This window comes from Triplophysa rosa, linkage group LG18 (genome assembly GCF_024868665.1).
Source record: "Triplophysa rosa linkage group LG18, Trosa_1v2, whole genome shotgun sequence".
Classification (NCBI taxonomy): Eukaryota; Metazoa; Chordata; class Actinopteri; order Cypriniformes; family Nemacheilidae; genus Triplophysa; species Triplophysa rosa.
In genome coordinates this window covers 6,654,990-6,682,373 of record NC_079907.1, presented here as the reverse complement: position 1 = coordinate 6,682,373, position 27,384 = coordinate 6,654,990, and the positions used below count along the sequence as shown (strand labels likewise).

General features: G+C 40.1%; 1 protein-coding gene across 7 annotated transcripts in view; it reads left to right on the top strand.

Annotated features, from left to right (window-relative positions):
* The window catches only part of rbfox3a (RNA binding fox-1 homolog 3a), a 402,031-nt gene that overhangs the window by 112,191 nt on the left and 262,456 nt on the right, over nt 1-27,384 (top strand). For 6 of the 7 annotated variants that reach the window (XM_057358077.1, XM_057358078.1, XM_057358076.1 and 3 more), the window contains one exon: nt 9,100-9,151. The exons of the other annotated variant lie outside the window; for it this stretch is intronic. In XM_057358077.1, the coding sequence (XP_057214060.1) occupies nt 9,100-9,151 (52 nt within the window). The remainder of the gene's footprint in view (nt 1-9,099; nt 9,152-27,384) is intronic. 7 annotated transcript variants of the gene reach the window in all.

Genomic DNA, 27,384 nt, shown 5'->3' with positions numbered 1-27,384 from the left:
TTCACTTCACTGTGGTTCAATATATCCCTCTGTATCAATAGATCACCTTGACAACCGTAGATGTTGGTCTTCACTTGTTTTGTTAGCTTTGAATGTAGCTTTAGTTTGATTCTTTTTATATCCGTTCCTCTAGACATTGTAGTAACGTCTAATCTACCATCAGCCTTTAGGTCAACGCAGTGTACAATCACACATATACTAAATAACATTAATATTAAAAATGTAATATGCATGACTCTCATGGCGATTCGCAAAAATAATCATATATTACAGTTATTACATGTTGATATGATGTACTGTTTGACATGGAAGACAGACTGATATTTTGTACTGTAGCAAGATTTATTGCTAAATCGAGGCTGAAAAGAGTCAAAGTTCATGTCTCGAGTACCACGGGCTACACCAGTGACTTCCGTGTCTACCAGCAAGGCAGTCATGTTTCTTATTCCAGTGTTGCCATGGAAACTATACTGGCAAAACAGCACCAAATGAGTAATGTCCCCATATGCTTTTTGTGCTATTGAAGGGAAAAAATATTTTAATTGCCCAGAATTAAGGAGAGCAGGAAGAAAATGTGCTAGTGCCGCTCTCCGTACGCGCATTATTTATTTATTTCGTTTTTATTTCACTTTTTCCTCGGTGTGTTGAAAGACCATCTGTCACAGCTTAATCTGTTTTTTCCATCCCAGTTTGCTTGACTTTTTAATTCTGAATTTCCTCACTTGGACGCACGATAATGAGGGCGTCTTAATTAATAACAATGCTCCACCTAGCACATCACGCAGCGATGAGAAAGACGGGCCCGCTCTATTAGAAAGGACGAAAGCGGTGCCCCTGACCAAATTACTGTCATTTTATTTGCTCTCCTCCTCATCAGTTATGTAAAGATTCCCGCCCCGGGTGGAGGTGTTTGGACGGCGTGGGCGTCGGAATAGCAGCTGAGGGATAAAACAAGAAAACAACACTGACAAGCAAATGAAACCAGACAAAGGGCTTTGACAAAAAGCTCATGTATATGTGTTGGTAAAGAAGGTGGTTCTATTTCGGATGGACCGCGCGCGTTTATTTTGCGCGTGGGGGAGATTTATAATGCAGTTTAGCCGAGCACCGCACGCACAAAGGCGCATTCTCTAGTTTTTGCTTTCACGCCCACACGTGCGCAAACGCGCCTAACGTACACACACAGAAATGCGAAGGGGAAGCCAGTGGGTGAGGCGGCTCCGTTTGTGGGGGGTAGCTGGGCGGGTCCGCGGCCGAGCCAAGTGATTCTAAGGCAGCTGATGAATGGTGCCTCTGAAGGGTCATTTGTCCCGGTGATAGAGTTAGCCACTGGCCTTTGGGAGGAAGAATAAAATAAAGAAAGCTGGAGAGGAGCGTGACGGATCGGCCAACGGTAACAGAATAAGTGGCTGTCTCACACACGGCTACCGGACCTGACCTTCCTCTAATTGGACATTCTCTGGGAGCAGGAGGGCAGAGTGTGTGTTTTGCAGACAGGCCGGACACGGTGACAGAGAAACAGGCGTGGGTTTACACGCGGAGGGATGCACATCAAAGATCAGACATCAAAGAATACAAAGAGATTATGCTTTGTGAACTGTGGCTTTGGCCTCAAACAAGTACACTGCAGAAATGAATCCTTTTGTTTTTTTTTATGAATTGTGTTAAACTCACATACTGTATAATGTCCTGTTGCTATTAAAAACAGCTTTTGCTGTTTGACTAGTTTCCCAACAACCGACTTGTTGTTAGTGATGTTGACTGGTGTTTTTAATAGGCTATTTCATATTTGATTGTATGTAGATTTAGTCATTTTGTTTTTTTAGCATTTTGGTACTTTAATTGGCTTTAGCTGTAGAATCAGGAGTCAACTTGTTAGGTTGGGAAACCAGACTACATTAGAAAACCAGGTTGGGCTTGTTTCAACATTTATTTATTCAGCTGTGCACTCAGTGTGATGCCATAGAAGAACCATTTTTGGTTCCACAAAAACGATCAAGTCAAAGGTTCTTTAAAGAACCACCTTATTCTCACCTTTTTATAATCTAAAGAACTTTTTTTCGCCACAAAGAACCTTTTGTGAAACAGAAAGGTTCTTCATGGAGCCATTTAGACAAAAAAAGGTTATTTTATGGCATCACGAAGCATCTTTATTTTTTAACAGTGTGGTTGCATAGGTTCAATATTTGCAGCAATTTCACAGTTTGCATTTCCTGACTGAACTCGCGTGATGCACCCGCAGCAAAGAAATCAAGCATGCATCATGTTAATATACTTAGGTGTCAAACTGTTACGCAGGTCAAAGGAGAACAAAAGTGTTCTAATAGCAAATCATCACCCCAGCATGTGCATATCAAAACTAAGCGAGACTGACAAGCTTGCAAAGTTCAAGATGCTTTAAATAGCAGCATTTAAGAGTCCCTCCAAGCCAGCACGAGGAAACCAATTCTGGAGGAAAAAAACACTTCACATGTACCTCATTCTTCAATTGTATTGTTACTCTGTGGGTATTTGTGGCTTTTTTCACACATCAGAAAAATACGGGTGTCAGTCCCGCTTGTTTTCACAGGCACTTCAGTTGTGAATGAGAGTAAATATCACTTTTATATTTACTCGTTTAGAAAAGGTTCTTTCCCCCAAAATTGTTTGGGACTGGCAACCATAATTTGTCCTAAAATAACTACAGTATCAGGACTTTTGACGTGTTTCTTGTGTTTCATGTGTAGGTTAAAGCTCTCTCATCAGTTTTGTGGTCCAAGGCCCTGTTTATACCTGGGAAAAGTTTCTTCCTTCAGGCCATCTACCTCTTGAACAGTTAAATGTTCTACTGTGCAATAAAAACATGTGCAATACACAACTATACACTCATATCTATTATACATATGTTATTGATATAATATTCAGCTATCCACATTCCCCTGCATAACTTTTATATAACACAGTATAATTTGTATATAGCACATCTGTACATCCAACATACTGCCAATTGTCCTTTTGTCTAATATTGTCCTTTTTGTCTCTCACATATAAATTTTTTACGTTTTGTTACCTGTGCCTTGTCACTCTTTTAACCTGTATGTGCACCGGAAGCTTCTGTCACTAAGACAAATTCCTTGTGTGTCCAAGCACCCTTGGCCATAAAGCTCTTTCTGATTCTGATTTTAAGATGCGTTTTGGTCGATCGGATCACAAGGGGACGAATGAGACACATGTCCGTTTACACCTGGTGTTTTAATCCGTCACTTTTGTCCACTTTCAACCACTCCTGTCCTGATTTATTCTAAGGGAGGGTTCATGGGCGAGTAAATACATCGGCCTTTTCCGATCTTCCGATCAAATGGACCAAATAAGCGCACGCAATTTACATATGAACGCGACCGGAGATGATAGAAAAACATACCGAAAGCAACTTTTTTTATTTCTGCTTTGAAAGCCCGCGAGACCACGCTGAACAATGCAAGTGTGTTTTAGAAATCTGGAATGGCGAAAAACACGGTCTTTGATACGTTTTTTGTCTTTAATCCAACCTTTAGGGTCTTAGCCGGTAAAGGTTAAATCCTTTCTGGCCAGCGCGCATTATCAGTAAGCGGAGAGTAGGCGGGCTTCTGTGGCTGCTCGAACGCATTCGATCACACTACACTGTGTAGTGTACACTACACCACACTACACTACACTACAAACACAATCCGGTCGAAAGCATTTTCGACAACTTCTGGAAGTGGTTGAAAGTGGCCAAGCTCAAAACGTTTCACACCCCGGTTACACCAGGTGTAAACAGGGCCCAAATGTTTTACTCACTTGTATTGGTTTATCTAATAACGTACTATTAAATAGGATCTTTTTAATATTTGAAAGTCATTTTTATATTGACTTGAGTTACAGTAATTGGTTTTAAGTGTTGCGCACAGCTATTGTGATACTGAATTACGTTAATTCAATTCAATTCAATTTTATTTATATAGCGCTTTTCACAATGTGCATTGTTCCAAAGCAGCTTTACAGGAGCAAATAAGAAAAACACAGAAAGGTAAAACACAGCACAGTGCATGGTGTTTATAGACCAAGCAAGATCATTATAATAAATAATATCTAATAAATAAATAAATAAATAAATAAATAAATGCAGTCTCCCGGTGAGCAAGCCAACACTGCACTGCTCTGCTGTGGCGAGGAACCCAAACTCCAATGCTGAATAATGGAGAAAAAAAAACCTCGGGAGAAACCAGGCTCAGCCGGGAGGGCCAGATCTCCTCTGACGTGTCATAGCTGCACTCAGTGACCCCGACCAAAGCCACCGAGCAACGTCCACGAAGAACAGGGAGAGCCCACGAGCCGCGACCCAGGAAGCCCCACCCGCCGAAACCGTGCAGGTCCAACCCGGTCCCATTCCGCGATCAACAACAGACAACAGAGGAACAACCAGGGAAAAGTAGTAATGGCATAATTAACTTTATTCCTCTGTTGTCCGACATCGACCACAAAACAAGACCAACCAGACCAGACCCACACAGTCCCAACAAATGAAACGCCCCGAACCACAACCAACAAGCCCCCCCACTCCCTACAACACCCACCCAGCTACCTCCAATCAAAGTCACTGAGTGCAGCCATAACTTCAAACTGCTGTCGTGTGATGTAAGTTTAGCATTAAATACCAAGTATTGTAAATTTAGCATTTATGTGACAGGTAGTCCGTCTTTGCTCTCGGCTGGGGATGGAATTGTCTGAGCTGGGCCGGCCAGATGGTCGCCTTTTTCTTGGGTGGTGATGGAATTGCCTTGGATGGAGCTGGGATGGTCAGTCAGTCCGCAGGCTCTCGCAGGAGGATGGCACGGGATTTTCCGATGTAGCTGGCGTAATCTCTAGTTGTGGATGGGCATATGACGTTCATCTGGGCCTGGCGGAATCTCTCCCTACCTCGGGATGGGCATCCCGAGGCGAGGGCAGAAACAGAAAGAGAATAATTAGCGTAGCTGCTGTTCATTAGCTATGTATTAGTGAATGCTTGGCTGAAAAGATGTGTCTTTAATCTAGATTTAAATTGGGAGAGTGTGTCTGACCCTCGAATAGTATCGGGGAGGCTATTCCAGAGTTTAGGTGCTACGTATGAGAAAGCTCTACCCCCTTTGGTGGATTTAGTTATTCTAGGTGTTATCAAAAGTCTGGAGTTTTGAGATCTTAGAGAGCGTGATGGGTTGTAGTGTGGTAGAAGCTCTGTTATGTAGGTAGGGGCTAAACCGTTTAAGGCTTTATAAGTAATTAAAAGAACTTTAAAGTCAATACGATACTTAATGGGTAACCAGTGAAGGGTTGATAACATTGGGGTTATGTGATCGTATTTTCTGGACCTGGTTAGAACTCTGGCAGCTGCATTCTGAACTAACTGTAGTTTGTTTATTGATGCTGCAGGACAACCACTAAGCAGTGCATTACAGTAGTCAAGTCTTGAGGTCACAAATGCATGAATAAGCTTCTCTGCATCAGCCACACATAAAATATTTCGCAATTTGGCAACATTTCTAAGGTGGAAGAAGGCTGTTTTTGTGACATTTGAGATGTGATTTTTAAATGACAGGTTGCTGTCTAATATAACGCCAAGGTCTTTAACTGTATTTGTTGGAGTAACAGTGCAGCCTTCAATTTGCAGGTCATAATCCGAAATATTCTGCTCACGTGTCTTTGGTCCGATAAGTAATATTTCTGTTTTATTAGAATTTAAAAGAAGGAAATTACAAGTCATCCAATGCTTTATATCGTCGATGCACTCTGCCAATTTGGATAGTTGGAAGGAATCATCTGGTCTTGATGAGATATATAGCTGAGTATCATCTGCATAACAGTGGAAGCTAATTCCATGTTTTCTAATAATGTTTCCAAGGGGCAGCATGTATATGGAGAATAGCAAGGGTCCTAAAACCGATCCCTGAGGTAATCCATAATTTACTTGCGTTAGATTTGATGATTCCCCATTTAAATGGACAAATTGATGTCGGTCTGATAAGTAAGATCTGAACCATTGTAGTGCCTGTCCCTGAATACCGGTATAATTGTGTAAGCGATCTAGAAGTATTTTATGGTCTACAGTATCGAACGCAGCACTAAGGTCGAGCAGGACTAGGAGTGAGATGTTACCTTTATCTGATGCTATAAGCAGGTCGTTTGTAATTTTAACGAGTGCAGTTTCAGTACTATGATGCGGTCTAAAACCTGACTGGAATTTTTCGTGTATGTCATTATTTTGTAAGAAAGAGCACAACTGAGTGGACACTACTTTTTCTAGTATTTTAGACAGGTAAGGGAGATTTGAAATCGGTCTATAGTTTCCTAGTTCATTGGGGTCTAAGTTTGGTTTCTTGATAAGAGGCTTAATGACGGCCAGTTTAAAGGCTCCTGGGACATGGCCTAGATTAATTGACGAGTTGATAATGTTATAAATGGGCTCAATTGCAACGGGTAATAACTCTTTTAATAATTTAGTTGGTATGGGGTCTAATAAGCAAGTTGTAGGTTTAGATGTTGCAATAAGTTTAATTAAATCTTCCTGTTTTATAGGTGAAAAACACTGTAGCCTTTCTTTTGGGGCGATGGTTGGTACTAATTTATAGGACAGACTTGGAGGTTGAGTTTTTACTATTTTGTCTCGTATGTTTTCGATTTTCTCTGTAAAAAAATTCATGAAATCATTGCTACCAAGGTGCGGCGGAATACCCAGGTCAGGTGAAGTCTGTTTATTTGTTAGTTTAGCAACTGTACTAAATAAAAACCTTGGATTGTTTTTGTTAGTTTCTATGAGGTTACGGAGGTGCTCAGCCTTTGCTGCTTTTAGTGCCTTTTTATAACAGTTTGCACTCTCTTTCCACGCAATTTTAAAGACCTCTAATTGGGTTTGTTTCCATTTGCGCTCCAGTTTACGTGTTTCTCTTTTAAGGGCGCGAGTGGTGCTATTGTACCATGGTGCTGCGTTTTTCTCATTAATCTTTTTTGACTTCATAGGTGCGACAGTTTCTAATGTATTAGAGAAAATAGTGCCCAATTTGCTGGTCATGTCATCGAGCGATTCTATATTTATTGGTATGCTTATTAAAGGAGTCAGATCTGGCAAGCTCTTTGTGAAACTATCTTTAGTAGTCGAGGTAATTGTTCTACCCTGTCGATAACGAGTTAAACGGCTGATTTCTGCAGTGCGCAGTGTACATGTTATAAGATAGTGATCAGTGACATCGTCGCTTTGAGGTATAATATCTATATTGGTTAGATCGGCTCCGTGAGATATAATCAAGTCTAGTGTATGATTAAATCGATGAGTGGGTCCATTGATGTGTTGTGTTACTCCAAAAGAGTGTAATAGCTCTGTAAACGCCACTGCTAATGCATCGTTAGCACTATCTACGTGGATATTAAAGTCTCCGACAATTAGTACTTTATCAACGTTAACCAATAGGTCCGATAGGAAGTCCGCAAACTCTTTCAGAAAATCAGTGTAGGGACCAGGGACCGTTACTCTATACAAGCTTGTATGAACAAGACAATTCAAGAGTCACACCTGTTAGTTCACACCGACTGTGAATGCAGCCGGCGTGTGATATACGTATGTCCTCTGTATATTTTTCTTCCGTAGACATTTTCCAAGCCACTCTCTTTATGTGACTCCCCTTTCTCCAATCGAAGGGAGGAGGGGGGTGTTATCCGGCCTGGCAGCCCAGAGCACCCTTTTTTGAAGCTGCTCTGAGAAGCATGGTCTAGGTAATCTCTGCTCGGCTGAAAGCCGTTTACAGAGAGGAGAAAGAGGAAGAGGTTATACTGGGGAGAGAGGATGCAATGGAGAGTGACACAGAGAGAGAGAGCCGGGGATATGAAAGAGAAAGGAGAGAAAACAGAAACCAGGCAGAGGATGATGGGCTGGGGGGGATTTTGTTGCTGTTTTGGGGTCAGATTAGGAATGGGGTCTTGCTTTTGTCACTTGAAGAGAAAAGGAGAGAGAAACACGCATGAGAAGCAGATGGAAATATGGAGAGGACAGCAGAAAGACCAGGAAAAGAGGCTTGCTTCCCGGGGTGCGTCGTGATATAGATCATTGGTTCTTTGAGCTGTTGATACACATACACACAAGACACAGCAGCATGCATGGAAAAACGTTATAAGAACAGCCAAAAAAAAAAAAGAAATTCAGTCATTATTTCTTGCCCTCTTAGGACACAAATGCGCAATAATAATGTAAATAAATACACGCTTATAGAGACCATGGGCTGTCTTGCTCAAGAAAGCACCATGAAAGTGTCCATACGAGAATCCTTGAAATCATATGACAGCTTTTTGAGAGTAACAGACAAAAAGTAATTCATCACGCAGCCTGTGGCATAGGTTTAATAAGAGCGGTGTAGGTAAAGACTATCAGTAATAATGATTACATTTTGTATTTCACAAAGCTGTCATATATTTCATAAGACTTCGTATATAGCACACAAGTTATGCAGATTATGTTTATGATACATGTCTAATGTTCTTGGTGCCTGTGGTCCTACTGCTATTGCAGAAAAAGATCAATTAAAGTTCAATAATTTCATTCCATGTGGTAAAATAACAGCATGTGGGCTCAGAAGAATATGATGGATGGCGAGTAAATAATGAGATAAAAATTCTAACTATTCGTGTAATGCATTCACAAAAATCATTAAAGCTGCAAACAAAGCTAGATGAAAAACAATGTATTGCAATGCAAAGCAAAGCAGCGGTGCTCATTATCTGTCTGTTGTTGCTACAATAGTTGGTAATGCATAAACCGCGAGGTTAAATGAGGTATCTAGTTCACCCCGGCGATGTCACGTGAGCAAATAACGGCGCGCGTGCAGTCCCGGTTTCCCCGTTCGCGTGTCGAACTTTTACAATCAAAAGAATCTGCCCACGTGTTTTCTTCTCATCCCACCATTCCCCTCCCTCCCACTTTCTCTCCTACCGTTTGCTTTATCCTCGTTCTCCTCTGTTTCTGTTTCTTTTCTTGTGTTTCTGCATGTGGCGGCTCTTCTCCACCCCTCCCTTCTCTTAACTGTGCTTTCACAGCTGACTGTTTGCTCTCTCTCCCTCTCTCGCGCTCTCGTGCAGGTTCATCGGACAGAGTGACTCGCCAAGCTCCGACTGCCCCCTTCTCCCCACAGTGAGTATTGTCATGCTAATTTTGCTGATCGTCGCCGTGTAGACAATCGCGCTGTTTGCTTTTCTTTGTGTTATCTGTTTCGGAAAGAGACGGTCGAAGATGTAACGCACGAGAGCAAGGAAAGAAATGGTGTAGAGAGAATTGGAGAAATTTGTGTTTGAAGATTGCTGGAGTTGTGAGAGTTGAGCTTTGTGAGATTGACTAAATGTGGGCGCGTATTTTGACTGAGGTTTTAAAAGTTGTGGTGTGTACACTTGGAAGCGTTGAACGATAAAGAATGGATCTTAAAGTGATTGCATGTTAAAGCTGTTTTATTAACATATCAGGATATATCAAAATTCGTAAGGTTTAAATACGTTTACAGCATTCATATGTGATGCGTTTATGCAAACATAACGTTCTTGCATGTAAGTGCATGCAAGTTAAAATGTGGTTAGTGATTTTTTTTCCCACTCAGGCAATTGGTGTGAATAGGGCTTGATTGTCATATTTTCTTTGATGTTAAAATGCTTCGTCTCATTTGAATTACATCCTTGAATTTATGTTTAAGATTCTATTACAGAGCAAATTATTCAGGCATTCGCATTTACACACATGCTCATGTTTTCCACCATTTCTTTCTTGAATTTTTATAATTTAGTATACCTTGAAATTACAAATCCTACCCTGTGACAAAATACCTTTATCTCTTAACTGGCAATTTAGGACAGCACTTTTTACTCAAGGCCTGCAGGTGATAAGCACACTGGGTGGTGAATTGATGGGAGACCGTTTTGATACAGTGACATCAAATGAAAGCAAAGAGCTTATTGGTGTAAATTTGTGTGAAGAAGGGGGTTTACATATACAGTGCACATATAAGCAACGCTATAAAATGTGCTTGTTTATTCTAAGGTTGTCAGCTGAAGCATGTAATAGATATAATATATAGATTATAACATAATATTAGTATACACAATATTAATATGAATATACTGTAATTTCAGTCTGTTTGATGCATGCCTTGCAAAGTAAGCATTTGAAATCAAATTTCGCTGTCTTAGAAGATATGAATGGTAGAAAACCGCCTGGAAGAAAGTTGGTCTGCAATTTGCTGAGTAAAGAAAACGGCTATCTAACTTCAAGCAGACTGCTTTAATTCCATAAAAGAAGAAAAGTGTCTCTTTTCATAAACAAACCGCCTGTAAATAGTGACCCGCTATTGATTTGATGCGTACAGTGGAAACAAAGATATATGCGAGCGACTTATAATTTATCTTTGCTTTTCTTGCAGTCAGAGCGTGTGGCATAGCTTGCCAGTGTCAGCAAACCTTACATTACTTACTCCTCAACAAATTTGTTAGTCATCGCTCAGAGCCAGTCTCTTGTGCATGACTTGGATGGCCATTGAGACGTGGTGTACTCGAGGGGAAGGGAACACACTCAGGCCCAGAGCTCAGCTCTGATGACACTAGAAAGGTGGAATTCTGTTCAAACTCAGAGTCACGGGGCATGCACGCCGCATTTGGACAAGAGGTGTTTCGCTGGTACAGACAAAACCTTGTTTCTGGAGGCGATCCCTTACTAAGAGATCCCCACGGCTCCTTGATAGCATCAAGGAGCCGTGGTTTAATCGTGATACAAACTAGAAACCTACTCTGGTCATGTATTTTGCCTAGAGCTTTTCTGTGCAGTCAGTCGCAGACGCATCCGAGCTGAAGTCTGGCTGTGTGTCATGGGCTGGGCCGTTTCACATTCAATATCTGTTGTTTGAGGCTCTCAGGTCAGGTGAATATTTTTTTCCTACTGCAATATGATTCTGATGTACAGTTGGAAGCTGCATTTTGACTTTGGGAAACACATTAGAACTCTTGTTATGGGGATTTTTTTTCAGAATTTCTCACCAGAGAGGACATGACATGTTGCACGCCGGATTAAAAGTTATGTTACTTTAAAGGGGTCATATGGCGCGAATACGTGTTTTTCTGTGTCTTTGGTGTGTTATAAGTTGCCCATGCAATAGCATTAGACACGTAAAATTGCAAAAATGAAAGTGTCGAAACAAAAGATGCATTCTGTCTAAAAGCGAATGCTCACCCAGACCTGCCTGAAACGCCTCGTGTAACCACCCCCCCACAAATCTACGTTAGTTCGTGGTATGATTTGACTAAGACCGCCCAAATGTATACGCAAGTAAGGTGACGTACCTGTCAGTACAATTGCTTTGGAACCTGATGTTCCAAATATGGTAAGAGGCATTACATTTCCGTCACACCCTTGCAGTATTCGCCCAATCTCTACGCGCTGGTTAATTGAACAATCATCGCACACACAGAGCGAAAATACAGCATTTTTGAACCTTAAATCGTGTAAACACATTGCATTACATCTTAAACAAATGATGGTAACACTTTACAATGTGCTATTAGTTAACATTAGTAAATGCATTAGCTAACATTAGCTAACAATGAACAATTTAGTTTTTCAGCATTTATTAATTCTTGTTCATTTTAGTTCATGTCAATACAGTTATTCATGTTAGTTAACAGTGACAACATTTGATTTTAATAATGTATTAGTAAATGCTGAAATTAACATGAATTAATATTAATAAATGCTTTAGAAAAATTGTTCCTTGTTAGTTTATGTTAGCTAATACATAAACAATTGTTAACAAATAGCACCTTATTATAAAGTGTTACCCAAATGATAATATTCGTTTTAGCCGTGTCATATGACCCCTTTAAGCATCACAGCTTAAAGGGACAGTTCACCCAAAAATCATTTAATCACCCTCGAGTTGTTCCAGTTCTGTGTACGTTTATTTGCTTTAATATACACAGAGAAAGATATTGGGAGACTGCTTTTAACTAAACAGTTCTTGGCCACCACTGAATACCATAGCAGGAAAATGACAATGGTAGTCAAAAATGCCCCAGAAAGGATTGCTTTCCTAAGTTTTTCAGTAATTTTTGGTAGCCAGTGGTGGCCAAGAACTGTTTGGTTATAAGCATTCTTCCAAATATCTTTCTCTGTGTTCATCAGAACAAAGACTTTTATACAGATTTGGAACAACTTGAGGATGAGTAAATTAAGACAGAATTTTCATTTTTGGGTGAACTGTTCCTTTAATGTGTTAGCATGCACACACTTTAATATAATACAGGCACCGTTACCTAAGTATCGATAACTTGATAGTCAACAAATAAGCAGCCTTAGGTGCCTCAGGGCAGTTAAGATTTAATAACTCAATGTCAATAAGTAGTGATTTTTGTAGTTAAAACACAAATGATTTAAGTAATTTTTTTAAGAAAAGAAAACTACTATATATGTGCATACTGTACATTAAAGACAGACTTAGATTTCTGCCACAGTTGCTCACACACAATCTATATTGACATCTGCAGTATTTGAAAATTCTAAGGACTTATTTACATATAGAACAGATGCTTTTGCCGTTGTCACCTGATGGTCTTCCCATTAATGTTTGTACAAAAATATGAAATTTGATACTTAAGCTTCAACGATAATTCAAATGTGCTATGAAAGTAAAAGAAGGTGTGCTTAAATTCTGTAAAACGTATCTCCACGCGTATACTTTCACGCTTCCATCGGATCTAAACTGCGCTGAATAGCAGCGCATAATTAATTTGCAAAATAATATTGTACCAAAATACGGTGAAAAATGATTCAGAGCAGCACATGCACTATGCATGCAGTATGCACATAGGCTACACTAGTTTCTGTTGGTGTGCATCTTGCCGTATGCAACAATAGTTTACGCACGCACGTGCATCATTAAAAATCCAACATCCCTCAAACCTCTATGTTGTGACAATTCTGCTGCCAGCCAGTGTAAAGTGCTTTTTTAGCCTCTGTCACAGTTTTTGCCCTGTGTAATGTAGTTTTGATATAGAGACTAGATCAAATACTCTGTGATATTTCACGCTTAAATTATTTAAGGTCCCGAGATTTTTAAATTTAATATCATGCACATCGATATCCAGCTTTCTCTTTCTGGGGATTAGGCTCACTCCTCAATAAGATATGATGTGGCTCTTGTTTTTACATCGTGTCATGTAGCAGTTTTTCTGCTCATTTGGAATGTGACTACTTGTTCTTTCTCCTTTATTTATCAGGCCTGACGGCTTACCTTTGAGACGGATCGATGCTGTCAGTCACTATAAATGAGAACCACTCCACCAATTATAGATGATTAAGTTAGTCTCTGCCAGTCAGAATACTAAAATCCCAGGTGTTTGCAAATGAATCGTCTGCATGTGGAGAATTTGCCTTGAATACTTGAAAAGATCTTCAGGGGTGGTGCTATACATCACGATGGACGACAAAATGAAGCGTGTGAGCGTAACGATTTTCATTCGTCTGTACCTCTCGGATACACAGCAGAACATATGGAAGGTTCTACGGTAACGTGAAATAAATCAGCGAGACAACATGTCTGTTCCGTTTCATTAGATTCACAAATTTGTATGAAAGTCATAACATATGTGATGAAATGGAAAAATAGATTGTACCTTTCACATACGTGACGCCGATCACGCATTACGTAGAGGACCATTTAACCTGGATGTTTTTGGCTCTGTGCTCATTGAGAATAAATTTTTGTTATTTTATTGAAACTTTTTAGTTATTTTTGGAACATTGGGTGACTTGGTCACAGGGTCCAAAACAAACGTTTTGCCTGATTCTTGGAATTGAGAAAATTACCATAAAACTATATTTTGCATGATTTGATTAATGGTATAATTCACCCAAAATTGAAAATTCTGTCATGAATTCTGCTCCCTCTATTTGTTTCAAATCTGGATAAATTTCTTTGTTCAGTTGAACACAAAGAAAGATATTTGGAAGAATGTTAGCAACTGACAATTCTGGGACATCATTGACTACCATACCACAGAACTGTTTGCTTTCCTAAATTCCTCAAAGTATCTTATTTTTGTGTTCAACAAAACAAAAAAAATACAATAATTTTTCCTACTATGGTAGTCAATCATGTCCCGGAACTGTCAGTTGCTAACATTCTTCCAAATATCTTTCTTTGTTCAACCGAACTAATACATTTATACAGGTTTGGAACAACTTGAGGGTGCATAATTCATGATAGAATTTTCATTTTTGGGTGAAGTATCCCTTTAAAAATACATTGAACGTTTAGCTAAACATCTAGTATATTTCTGTACAGTATATTAGTGGAAAAGAGTGGAGGCGATTTTGTCATAATATAATATTTAATGTATTCTGGGTTTATTTTGAGAAATACTCCACTAATATGTCGCCATGTGGAGGTCTTGAGAAAATGTCCTTTAGGCGAACAGCATGAACTTCTGATAATAACTTTTCTACTGGCATTAAAGTTGTTAGAAGGACAACAAGATGTTTTCCTTATGATTTTGATAAACCATGTGTTCTTTTACACTTCCTATTAGATATGTTACCATCCACCGTAGAATCAAAGCCCATTTTACTCTGTTTTGTTTACTTTTAGCATTTGGTTGGCTTGGTGAGACTTACTTTTGGGCCCTGTTTGATACTGAATATGATTTACTATCATCACCACATGTGCTATAAATTACACAGACTTTGGTGACTTTGGCTTTTACAAAATTATATAAAGCAAATATCATTTAGACGATGATCCCATTTTTGTCGTTCACTCTATTTTCTATCTTATATTACGACTGAAATGAGCCACAGGTGCGGTGAAGTAGACACTTGTCAGAGCTGCAGCTGAGCGCCACTTTGTTCTATCATTCCGGCCGTGTGTGTATGTGTGCGCGCGTGCTCGTCTCATTAAATGTGGATGGTGAACTTGCTGCAGATTGCCTGGAGATTGCCGCTCTCTCTGTAGCAGAGAAGCCCCCGTCCTTAGATGAGGTGCGATTGACATTTCTCACTGGCCCTCCACGGGGTGTCTGTAAGGATCTTGAACCCATTCAGACTGGCTCCGAAATCAAATCACTGCCAGTGCCCCATCACCAGTCTCAATAGCCACATCAATTATTTAGCACAGACTCGAGTGATCCAAAAGGTTGAGGGAATTTGATTTTGCTGGTACCTCTGGCTAGAAGGACCTTTGACATCCGTCTGTGCAAAGTCACGGACAATGATAATGTACCAAAGGTTACTCACCTCATGCTCTACCGTGCTTCTCATCAAAGCATGTTAAATCGATATCATCGATTAATTTCGGTTTGCTTGTTTCTAAACTATAAAGTTGTGTTTTCTTTTGATTCGTTCGGTGGCCAAATATTCTCCTATGCGCAGAGTGCAGCATATCTTCCGCGGATGATGAATTTTCCACTAGGAAGAATGTCCTCGATTCCTTCGCTTGGTAATGTTTTCGAGGTAGCTTGGGGTTATCTGAGCTAATTAAAGTTTGATTTGATCAAAGCAAACTCTTTTTTTCCAGTTTGTATTTTAATTAGGCAATGGGTCACTAGTCTCTGGTCCATTGCAAGGACATCTACCGAGTTTCCAAAGCGAGTCTTTTAAATTCAATTTAGGGGATTTAATGGACAACGGCGGCTTTTGGATAGCGCCGGATAACCATCTCGTCTGCCGGGTTTCCATCTCTCCACCAACGGGAGAAAGGGGAGGCGGTCTCACGAGACGCCCTACGCCACCGAGCAGCGGCCCGGCTTCAGGCAATGTCACCACGGCAACTCTCGCTCCCTCCGGCCCATTACCGCAGACAATTGAAGCCGCTATCAGTGCCACGACGGAGGAAATGTGTTAAACACCGGCAGTCAGATTCGGCGGCTTATTTGTCCCACAGCTATCTTGGTCGACATATGCAGAGTGCCTTTTCATAATGATAAAAATCATTGAGCTGACGCACAGGATAGATATCTGCAGAAAGAAAGGATAAATATAAAAAGACCCCTTTTTAAAACCCCCATTTCCGTGCTTCTCTGAGATGGGAGTCTGAATTCTGTGGCAGCAGAATCAATTTGCAGCTTGGGGCACGTTTGTGGGAGTATTGCTTTTTGTGTGATATGATCTTTGCTTTACATTTCCGGAGGTCAGTGCAGACACAGAAACAAGGTCATGCGAGACTTGATCGACAGTTTCTCTGTCTGCGGAGGCGAAACAATTACCCACTTGGGGATGGCGGGGATATTAAACCGTTGGGCTTTAAACATCAAAAAGGAATCTCCTATTGGATTTAAAGCCGTCCCAGATCTGAGCCCCCGTGTCCGTTGATTAATAGCTTGCTTTCCTCGTTTCTGCCGCCCCAGGTATTTATGCATTTTCAGATATCGGAGAAGTGAGGGTCCATTTAGGGCCGGGACATCGTACTGCTGTTTAGAACGCAGAGAGTGGGATGATGTATTTGTTGCTTGCCTTAATGGTAGCGAGTAAAAGCCGTTTTTCTTTATCATCATCATGGTAATGTAAAGGAATTTGTGGCGATGTCCTTCAGTAAGAACGTAAGGTTCCTTGTTGCAGTGCGGACGCTGCTTGTGTCTTTCTGCTTGTGATTTTTTGTTACTACCGTGGCTCTGCCGTGGTCTTGCCTCGATCTGTTTTTAGTGTCAGATCTTTGCTGCGAAAACTTTGATCAAAGCCACGTACAGTTATGCCATGTGAACTCTGTCCATCCACTGATCTCTTGCCAGGCTGTATACATGAGAAATGGACCAGGGCTGTGGCGAGCGGCCAATGCTATTATGTTTAATATATGCATCAACAATTTGCAACTATTAGATTATACTTCCAGTTTTTTTCCATACCCTTTAGTAGAAGGTCAATGTAAACCCCAGCCCATTTCAAATGGTCCCTAATTATAACAGAGGGTGGGTCCGAAGCCCTTCATTTGTCATTTAACAGTTGTGGAGGAGACCCGGAGCTTAACAAACTGCCCTGAAGCCTTCATAGGACTCAAGTCACCAGAGACAGCAGGGTCCGACAAATCATTTATAGACCTTGGTTAACATACCTACACGTCTGTATGCCTACCCTTTTAAAACCCTGCTAAAAAGACTAGTTATTAACTCCATAGATGATAAACCAGCATTTCCATGTAAAACCTGGGAATGGCACCACTCAAACAGGTTGACTGGGTGACTAGTTCACCTAAAATGTAAATTCTGTCATTGATTCACCCCCATGTCATTTCAAACTTGTATGACTTTCTATCTTCTGTGGAACCCAAAGGAAGATATTTCAAAAAATGTCACAGTGGTTTTGTGTCCACACAATGGAAGTCAATAGGGTCCACTGCTGTTTGGTTACCTATGTTCTTCAAAATATCTTCTTTTGTGTCCGAAAGAAAAAAGAATTTCATCATTTGGGGAGCAAATGATGAAAGAATTAAAATTTTTAGAGAACTGTCCTTTTAAAAATCTTAGTAGGGACACCAGCAAAAGCAAGGGGTAATTGACAGTTGTGAAATATTGTCGCATAATGCTAAGATTATGTGCATATTTTTTAAATCCCTGCTCGCCGTAGACATTGCAGGGGACTTACAGTAGAAGTGTTGTTAAATCTTATTGCAAGCAGCTTCAGGGCTTCACGCAAGAATGCCGTTAAGAGTCCCGCACAGCTGTGGGGGAAGACTAGTGAACCTCTCCAATTTCCCACTTGCCATTATTAGGTTTTAATGTATTTTATTCCATTTAATTATCCCAGTTCATTCATTTAGGAAATAAAGAATTAAATGAAAGCAAATTTCAAGGTCCTTTAACCTCAAGGAGCCAGAGACCTCGCCAAATAATCCCTCTTCATGCGCACACGGCATCCCATTAGCTGCGGACAGAGGACGGACTGCTGGAGAGGCACGGACTGCTGGAGAAATGCGGGACTGTGAGGGAGACTTTGAAATCCACCTTCTAGTCTTTAAACTCAATGTGTGCATTCTGTCTGCCGACCCTGGGGGCTTCTGTCTCCGAAAGGGCTTGTTGCACGTTTCTATAGACATTGTATGCGTGAACACGCCTTTGAGCAACTTACGAGCACAACAACTCAAATATTAAATTGCTTTTTCTTTTTGCCTTTCAAGCTCTAACCTTGAAACAGCGGTTGTTTTAAATATATAACTATTTATGGGTTCATAGGTGCTGTCCGACAGTGTTCGCATCAGGGGAAGTTGTAGTATACTGAAGTCAAGGCGTGTGCATGATGTAGCTCACAAGAAAGGAAATTCCATTTTAAACTTTGAGCTCTTTATGAAAGTCATTGGGATATGCCTTATCTTTACATTTACCCCATCCACCTTATCCTTCCTACGTTATCTTAATTCTGTCTCTGTCGGTCTGTTTAGATACCTGGATTAAATACAACACACATGTTGGGTAATGATGCTTGTACAATATGACATGAAACAGACTTTGGTGGCACTGAATGTTTGGGCAGCATTTGTCCGTGGCAACTATACTAATGTATACTATAATTTGTATTTCTACCTATAATTTGTACCAAACACAAGTCTTTCAAAGAGAAAGCTCTTTGATGGTCACAAAGGAAACAAAAAAGTAGGATTCCCATTAAAAACTCGAGCTCGGCTGTTACATTCATGCATTTATTTAAGGCGAGGAATAAAAATGTCATGATAATGAAAAGATTTCTCAGGTAGAAATCACATCTTTCACCCTTCGCAGACAGAAGGAGTGCAAAATGAGGTGTAGTAAAACCAGTGGCAAAATGTAATAGTATGACCTCTGGCTAGAAGCGAGATACTCCATATGGGCCAATTTGAAAAGATCACAATGTCCAAGCCCATGACTTTATTATAAAATATCCGTCATAAAAGGAGAGTGACACTGTCTCTTATTTCAGTGAATCGTTCTGCATAGCGAGAGCATGCAGTTACACCTGCACAGGTCACAGGCTGCCGTTTTCAATTTTCATGTGGCCAGAATGCACCCTCGATTTCTTTTCAATGCAAATGCACACTAGAATGATTTAGGAGGTATTAAAGTTGGTCTGGACCTTTGTTTGGCATCTGGTCAAACCTAATGGATTGAAGAGGTGAGAATGTCTTCATCACAATGGTTTATGTACTCGCAATCTGTTTGTTGCTGTGTACATAGTGCAGTAGTGTGCACCCACAGGTAAAAAATGCACTAAGTACACTTCCGTAATGTACTTAAAGTGCTTTATTGTCACACATAAATTTTGTACTTCGTATAGCTTCTAAAAATATATATATTTTTTGTACTTCGGTTCATGGTGTCTCAAAATAGCACAGTTGAGTACACTTAGTTTACCCAAAAATGTCATTATTTACTTACTCGAAGTTGTTCCAAAGCTTTATAAAATTCTTCGTTCTGTTTAACACAAAAGATATTTTGAAGAATTTGGGAAACGAAACCGTTCTGGGGCACCATTGACTACCATAGTATTTTTCCTTACTATGGTAGTCTATAGTGCCCCAGAACTGTTTAGTTACAAACATTCTATGAGATTTACACAGGTTTGGAACAACTTGAGAGTGAGTAAATAATGACTGAATTTTCATTTTTGGGGTATCCCTTTAAGTTTATCTTAAAGACTAAAAACTAATTTTTGTATAATAAGTACAAAATTCGTCTGTGAAAATAAGGCACTTTAAATAAGTGTATTAAGTGTATTATGGTCCACTTATTTTACCTTGGCTTTAGATAAAAACAAAAATGTCAGAAACGTACCAAAGCTGTCCCTTCGACTGTACCCTTTAAAAAGTTCCTAATTTGTACCATTTGGTTACAGATATGTGTATATTTGATGTACTAATATGCACTCTTTCGGATCAATATGTACCTCGGAGGCACTAATATGCACTCTTTGGGTGCAAGCAATGTCCGTTTACGGAAGTCATGCCAGTTGGCGGCCATGTTTGCAACCCCCCCAAGCAGCCATTTTCGTCACAGCAAAGACAACAGGCAGATATTTCTAAAATCTCTTGGAGAAATCAAAATTAAATTGCATATTTACGATCAATAATTAAACCTGACATGAACGGTACAATAACTTTGGTTTGCTAAGCTTGAATTGCACTAAAATCACATTTTTCGAGCGGCCATATTGAACATTGCATTCCTCCCCAATCCTTGTAATAGCAGTGGCACATCTTGTCAATATCTATTGTCTCTGGTGCACGGGTGTACCACCCCATTGTCAGCTTGGGTTCATTTTTTGATCTTTATTTTATATTTTTTATATTCTTACAGTATTTGCTTAATACTGCTTACAATATCTAGCCAGGGTTTGTGCATGTAACCTAACAAACCAAATATGAAATACGTCAACTCGTAAGAAAATCCGATTGGATTGGATTTTTTATTGGCTTATATTTGCTATGTAAACCTTTTGAGAAAAGTTACAAAAGCAGTCCTTCTTCTTCTAAAACAGTCTGTATGGATACAGTTATTATTATTAGCTCTTATATAATTTCCATTTAATTTCTTCTCATTAGTCTGCTGCGCTATATGCTTAATGATGTCTTATGTCAATCCTTTTTTGTTGTTGTCGTCGCTGAACCTTTTTCCAAACCTTCGAGCGCAAATAATAATAATACTGAAACGTACAGTAACTCCGCATCCGCCTTTGATGTGAAACAGTCATCTCCATCTCTTCTTAACTGAAGAGAATGCTGGCAACAATTCTCTTTGATAGACTATACCTGGGCGTTTCTTACTCAGAGTATGTGGGCACTGTGATCTAAAAAGTTTTGTTGTTGCTTCAGGGACGGAAGTCTGTTATGCTCCAGAAGTTTGTGGTGGGACGAAAATTAGTCAGCTGAGCGGTGGAGAGATTGATGTGTTTTATGTTTCGCGGAAGGGTGGTTGGACTTCGCTGCATTCAAGTGGGCTCACAATATGTCTCATATTGCACGCTGTGCGGTATGACAAGTTGTCAGGCACGGATATTGTACTTTTGATGTTGCTATACTTTAAAGAGCTTAAAGACGTATTCTGTTAGGCTAAAGTTGTACTGATAGAAAATAAATTGCTCGGTAAGAGGGCATTTTACAGGGCAATTTATGAGCACTTAATGCACTTTATGAAGTAGCTGCAGTGTTAACAAATTATACATTTTATATAGAGAAATGAAATTTGTTCAGGAATATCTGATATTTTTTAATATACCAGTTTCTCTTACAATTTTAGTGATAGCCTTAAAGGGACAGTTCACCCAAAAATATAAATTCTGTCATCATTTATTCACCCTCATGTTGTTCAAAAACTGTAAATGACTCTTTCTTATGTGGTAAAGAAGATATTTTGAGAAATGTCTCTGTGGTTTTGTGTTCATGGAAGAGAGCTGATCCAGTGTTGTTGCCCACTTTCTTCAAAATATCTTCTTTTGTGTTCTGCAGATTAAGAAAGTCATACCGGTTTGGAATAACATTAGGATTAGTAAATAATGAAAGAATTGTCATCTTTGGCCGAACTATCCCTTTAATTTTGCCTAGAATTGTTTTCCGTACTGTATAACTGTTGAGGCAGTGTACTTACTATAAAAATATATGTGTGCCCCCCACACACACTTCATGGTACTGTAAAGACCATGTTTAAATGATGTGAGAAATGTACTTGATTGCATAGTGTAAAAGCTACAGTAGCTGGTACGCTGTGTGTTTTAATGTCATCTTTAGATTGGGCGTTGATAAGACCTGACAGATCTTTATTCTAAGTTCAGGCAGGCTGATGACAGCAGACTATTCGCAGTCAAGGTACTCATCCCTCCACGCCAGCTCTCTCTATCTCTCTATTCTCCGCGTGAAAGAGGGTTTCGACGGCAGTATACCTTTTGTGTCATTCCACGGGTCGTGTTTTTTCATCAAGCGTACCTGCGAGTGACTTGTAAAGCAGCTCAGCCCCTTTACGGCTCAGTGTCTGTCATGCCTCGCGCTTCATTTTTTGCCTCGGCACAGAAGGAAGGTCTCTTTCACTTGTAAAATAGGGTAAACTTTTAAATGAGGCACTTAGACAACAAAGGGTTTTCCTTCAAGTCATACAGCAGCCCCCCACCCGTTCCCCGATCCTTTCATCACTGCAAGACTGTGTTTTTCATTTCGGTGGGATATTCATCGGAGACTCTGCAGACTGCATAAGTAACAGTAGTTAATGTTTGAGGGACATCCACGCCAATGGTCTGTAATAAGGGGACTCGCTAAGCCAAGGGTTTCCAAGGATATGAGCTCTTTAAACAAGCCCTCACTGTACTGTGAGATTACATAGTTAAATATTATCAGCAAGCCCATCCATCTTTGCACATTGTATCACTTAAACTACAGTATCTGACCTTCAGCGCCAACTTGTAATAGAACTCGCTGCAGAGTTTCCCTGGAGTTTGACTTATAGCGGGTTTGCTGGAACACATTTCAGCATTCGGCTTTCTCGCCCGTCTTCATCTTTCACAGTATTTCCTTTGTCTCTTCTCTTTTACCCTCCCATAGGAAAGAAAACTCCCAAATGAATGTCTTTAATGTCTCAATTGTTTCTCTTAGACAGCGTTTAAAGCAATTTGACCTCATCTTCCCCTAGTAATTGCAAATGTTTCTTCTTTTCAGTTCAGCCAAGATCTCGAACGTATAAATACTCAGGCAAGACCACGTTTATTTACATTTGTTCATTTAGCAGACACTTTTATTCAAAGCGACTTAGAAGGTAGAGAGCATTTAACAATTTGTCAAAGAGTTAACAATAAGTGTGATGTACCAAGCCATGTTAATAGTCCTGTACACTTACTGTATGTCAGTAATCGTCTCATTTGTCTTTTTTATTTCTCCAAAGAAACGTTGAATCATGAAACACAATTAAATGAAACATTAGTGAGAAATTTGTTTCCTTGCTAAGCTAGGTTTATACATGACGCGTCCGCACAAGCGCTTTGGTGCGCGCGGCAAAAATTACCTCATGGCCTCATTTCGAGTGGCGGTGCGCACAGCTTTTTTTGTAACTGCGCGAGCGGCAATGCATCCGAAAACGAGCGAGAGGGGATACAAGTCTAGCTGAGCAGGCACGTCTGTACATGCATCTCAATAGTCCCTTTCACACATACAGTCTTTACTGGTAAATTGCAAGAAAATTGCAGTTAACAGATCATGTGTGAACAGGACCTTTACGGTAAATCGGTACTTTTCCATTAATAGAAGTAGTAACATTACCGGCAAATTCCAGTAAGTGGCGACGTGTGAACGAAGAATGAAGATTACCGTTAAGAGCACGTACAACGCATGACGCGCTGACTGTTTTGTCCCAATCATAACACTCAAACATTTCTGCACTGAAGTTGTTCAAAACAGTGCCAAACACTTTCTCATGTATTCGCCAAACTGCTCACGTCCCTCGTGCACTTTCTGTGTATCTGTATGTATGAACATTACGGTTTCTGCTTCCAGTTTTCTTTCTTGCGTCTCTGCATTTGTCCTCATATAGTTCAGGTCAGTTTTAAAGCTTTCTATCTCCACGTTGTAAGGCAAAGTTGGGATGTGTAGAGAAAGAAGTCAAATTACCAGAGAAAAGGACTGACACGAAGCAAAAGCTGTAATACTTCCTTCGAGTTTAATAAGGCTGCTTGTGCATCGTCACAGTCATCAGCATACATACATGCTACATACGACAAAACATAAAAGGTATCCAACTTCGGTCACAGAAACAGAAGCTGGCGGAGCAGTTCTTTCATCTCACGTTAGTTCTCCCGTCACGCATGCGCAGATCTTTATTACCGTAAATACATGAAGTGACCGTACACTGTCTACCCCGCCCGCACGCGAGCAGCACGGCGCAGTGTTGGGTTAAGAGCAAGTGTATGACCCAAACATCAACAACACGTTCGTTCACAGCAAAATCGCCAGTGTTAAAAATGGTCAAATTAACTCTCACAGTGTATATATAAGATTTTGCTGTGTTCTGATATAAAGTCACACCCCCACCATATTTTCAAACATAACTCGGGATGTACTCCTTTATATTTACCAGAATGACTTTACCAGTAATTTACCAGCATTGCTGTGTGAAAAGGGCTATCGATTAATCCATGCAGAACAATGAAGACTCTTTATACAATATGTTTTAAATAACTTTAAATAACTCTTATGAAAAGTATGGTTTTACTATATTAAAAGTGTAGTAACCATGTTTTTGGCGGACTGTTATTTCTATTACTATTGTATTTCTATTACCATAGTTTTAACAAATATATCAATGACTAATGACAATAGTAAATTTGTTCTTGCTATGATTTTTACTATAAATACAAAAGTAAAACCTGCGCTGCAAAAAGTGTACAGAGGTAGATATTTTCTATGAGACCAGGTTGGTTTTTTTTAACCCCTACCAACTTTTTTCTCTCTCTGTTCCCCTGATTTCGCCTCACCTTTGCTCTTTGCCATCTCCTCTCACCTCTCGTCTCGTCTCATCTCTCCCCTTTTCTTTTTCTTCCTTTTCCTCTCCTTTCCTTTCTCTCCTCACCCCTTCCTTCTTCTTCTCTACTCTCCTCCTCTTCTTTTTTCCCTCTTTCCTCCCTGCTCTCATTTTCTCTCCTTTCCTCTTATTTCTCCTCTCTCCTCCCTTTACTACTCTCCTCTGCTCTCCATATGGCTCTGTTCCCTAACAGCATGTATTCTATTTTAAGAGTGTGCCGGGATATGATGCCTCACCATTTAAGAGTGGGCTTTATCATATTTGTGAAGTTTGCTTGAGTCTAAACAGGAGATGGTTATACTCCAGAGGCTTACAAGCACTCATTTTCTCTTTTGAGCTGACTCCAATAAATCATTTGACACTGGATCTTAAAAAAAGAGATGCGTGCATCAAATCTGAATCCACCACAACAAACACTTCCATTGCTTTTCAATGATATACAGCAGCTTTGGGTGTTAGTATGGAGGCAGGCTATGGGAATTCCTCAGGGCATGGTGTGAATGGAGGCTGGGAAAAAGATTCAGCCCTTCCCGTAGGATAATTGCTCCGCTTCCAGATGGGCTTTGCTGTACTGCTCTGTACACAGCGTCTGAAATTTCACATTTTGTTTGACTCCCGCTGTGGGTTCAGATCACCTGCTGGGTACTCAGCCGAACCTTCCATAAGAGTAACATTTGGCCCCTCGTTCTCTTGTGATGACCAGAGGCGATTTTGATATTTCAGCATTTGGGTGGGTCTTCTAAGATCAATATATGATGTGACTCTGAGATGTCATAGTAAGTTTTTATTTGTCTAGGCTAATTTTGTTTAATGCAGCATACAATACATTGTTTGTCAATAGATGTATATCAGCAGTGGTGCTTTTCAGTGTATTGTTGTAGGATTTCACTGCATCACGGATGGGGCGCATGAGCAAGAGCACGCCCCGGAGCTGTATGTGAGGGCAGCGCCCCATGCTGCTCTTAAGCATTACCATTCTCACCTATGCCTGCTCTGCCACTGACTAGAGGGAAGAATAATGCTTAATGTGAAATGTACAGTCCAAAAACTGTTAAGGAGATGGTTCAGCACAAGATATCGTCCTCAGCTGCATTTTTTAGCAAATTTAAGAAGGGATCACATTTTAACATGCTCTGTTTTGAAAACTGGTGAGCTGCCTATACAGCAGCAGCATTTCAATGCATCATGAGAATACGATTGTAGACGTCCTAACTTTGATACTGTGAAATGTATGACCTTTATGATCACATTGTCGTCTAGAAAACCGCGGTCACTTCCGTTTAACTTTAGTATGTGCCAATTTGTGCATACTCTTTCGATACTTTTCCATATCAAAGCAGTACATAGGGACAGAGCATTTGTTTATAGCCAAATTCTAATGAGAAGGCAATCCCATTCATTGCAATCAAGCTCATTGAAAAGAAATCTGAATGAAAATAGTTCGGTCTAATTTAAACCAATATTTGGATATTATCCTATAATATAATAGCTGACGCCAATTGAGAGCACTCAGATTAGTCACTTTGGAGAATTCATGGTAGTTATGATCCTATCTTAGAAGCCATCTGACTATGAAGGTGCTCGTGAGATATTAGAACACAGCTACAGATATTTAAGGGTGCTGGCTGCAACGGTAGTCAGTTGCGGGTTTTTAACATGGATGAAAGCTTTCACCTATGCTCGTGACATTGAAAAACACTTTGTTAAAACAGAAACCCAAAGCACTTTTTATATTACAGTAACACTACACTCATACATGCATGGTGCCGGCTTTAGACTGCACGTGTAATATTCATTTCCCTTCAAGCGGTAGGGCTCAACCATTATTCATTGAAGTTCTGACCTTACAAAATCTCCTTTGAGATTGGAGTGAGCATGTTACGCCGTTAAAGGAAATTCAAAATACTTTGTTGTTTCTCTCTTCTGTTTCCCAACTGACATTTAAAATGGGCTTTTTGATTGAGTGTTGTGTTTTAACTTGAAGGTTTAAGTGTTTGCTAACATATCCTGCAGCGTCAACACTAGCATCCCTGGCTTAGTCTCATTAGCATAGTGAAGCGTTGCCTAGAGAGAGAGGTGTTTCTGCCAGAGCTGTGCGGTGAATTGTATTTGCCCTCTCTTGGTAGATGGAAAGGGGGGAAACCCAATCTCAATTCCACCCATGAGTCATGAATTCAGCTGTGATGTCTGAATATGGCTTGCATTCAGGGCCTGGCTGGAACGCAATCTAATTGGATGCAATTGACTTTGAATACAGATAAAACACATGATTAACAGCAGTACAACAGGCCTCATAATTAGCACCAACTGGTTATGTCCGGCCTTCTGCGTCCCTTTAGCTAACAGAGCTGTAAACAAAGAGGACATGACATTGGGAGGCAAAACCGGCTACATTTGGGCAAAATGAATGTTGGAAGTGATTCATCTGCCCTTTAGGTATGTAGTTATTATTTTAGCACCCTTTGAAAGCCAATCACCGAGGTTTGTATGTGAAGCGCTTCCTCGTCCCATCATCCCCTTCTGGTGGTACGTTGTGTGGAGACGAAGGTAAAATTGCTTGGAAATTGTGGCTGAGGAAAACCTAATGAGGTAGACAGGGAACGTTGGGGGGCAAGTTTTTCGTTTGTGTGCCCTTTAATATGTTTCGATAGAGTTTGGAAAGTTGGGAAATGTTTTGCTCATGTAAGCGAGAGGCTTGACTTTTTATCTTTTGTGAGTTTAGCATTTAGTGGGGCTGAATTGTTGGTTGCTCTCATTAGCTCACTAGAGCATAACTGGTGCTCTTCCTAAAGCTGTACATTCTTAGAGAAAACTATTTAAAGCTGCAATCTGTAACTTTTGCCTCTATATCACCATCTTTGTTTGAAACATAATAAAGCA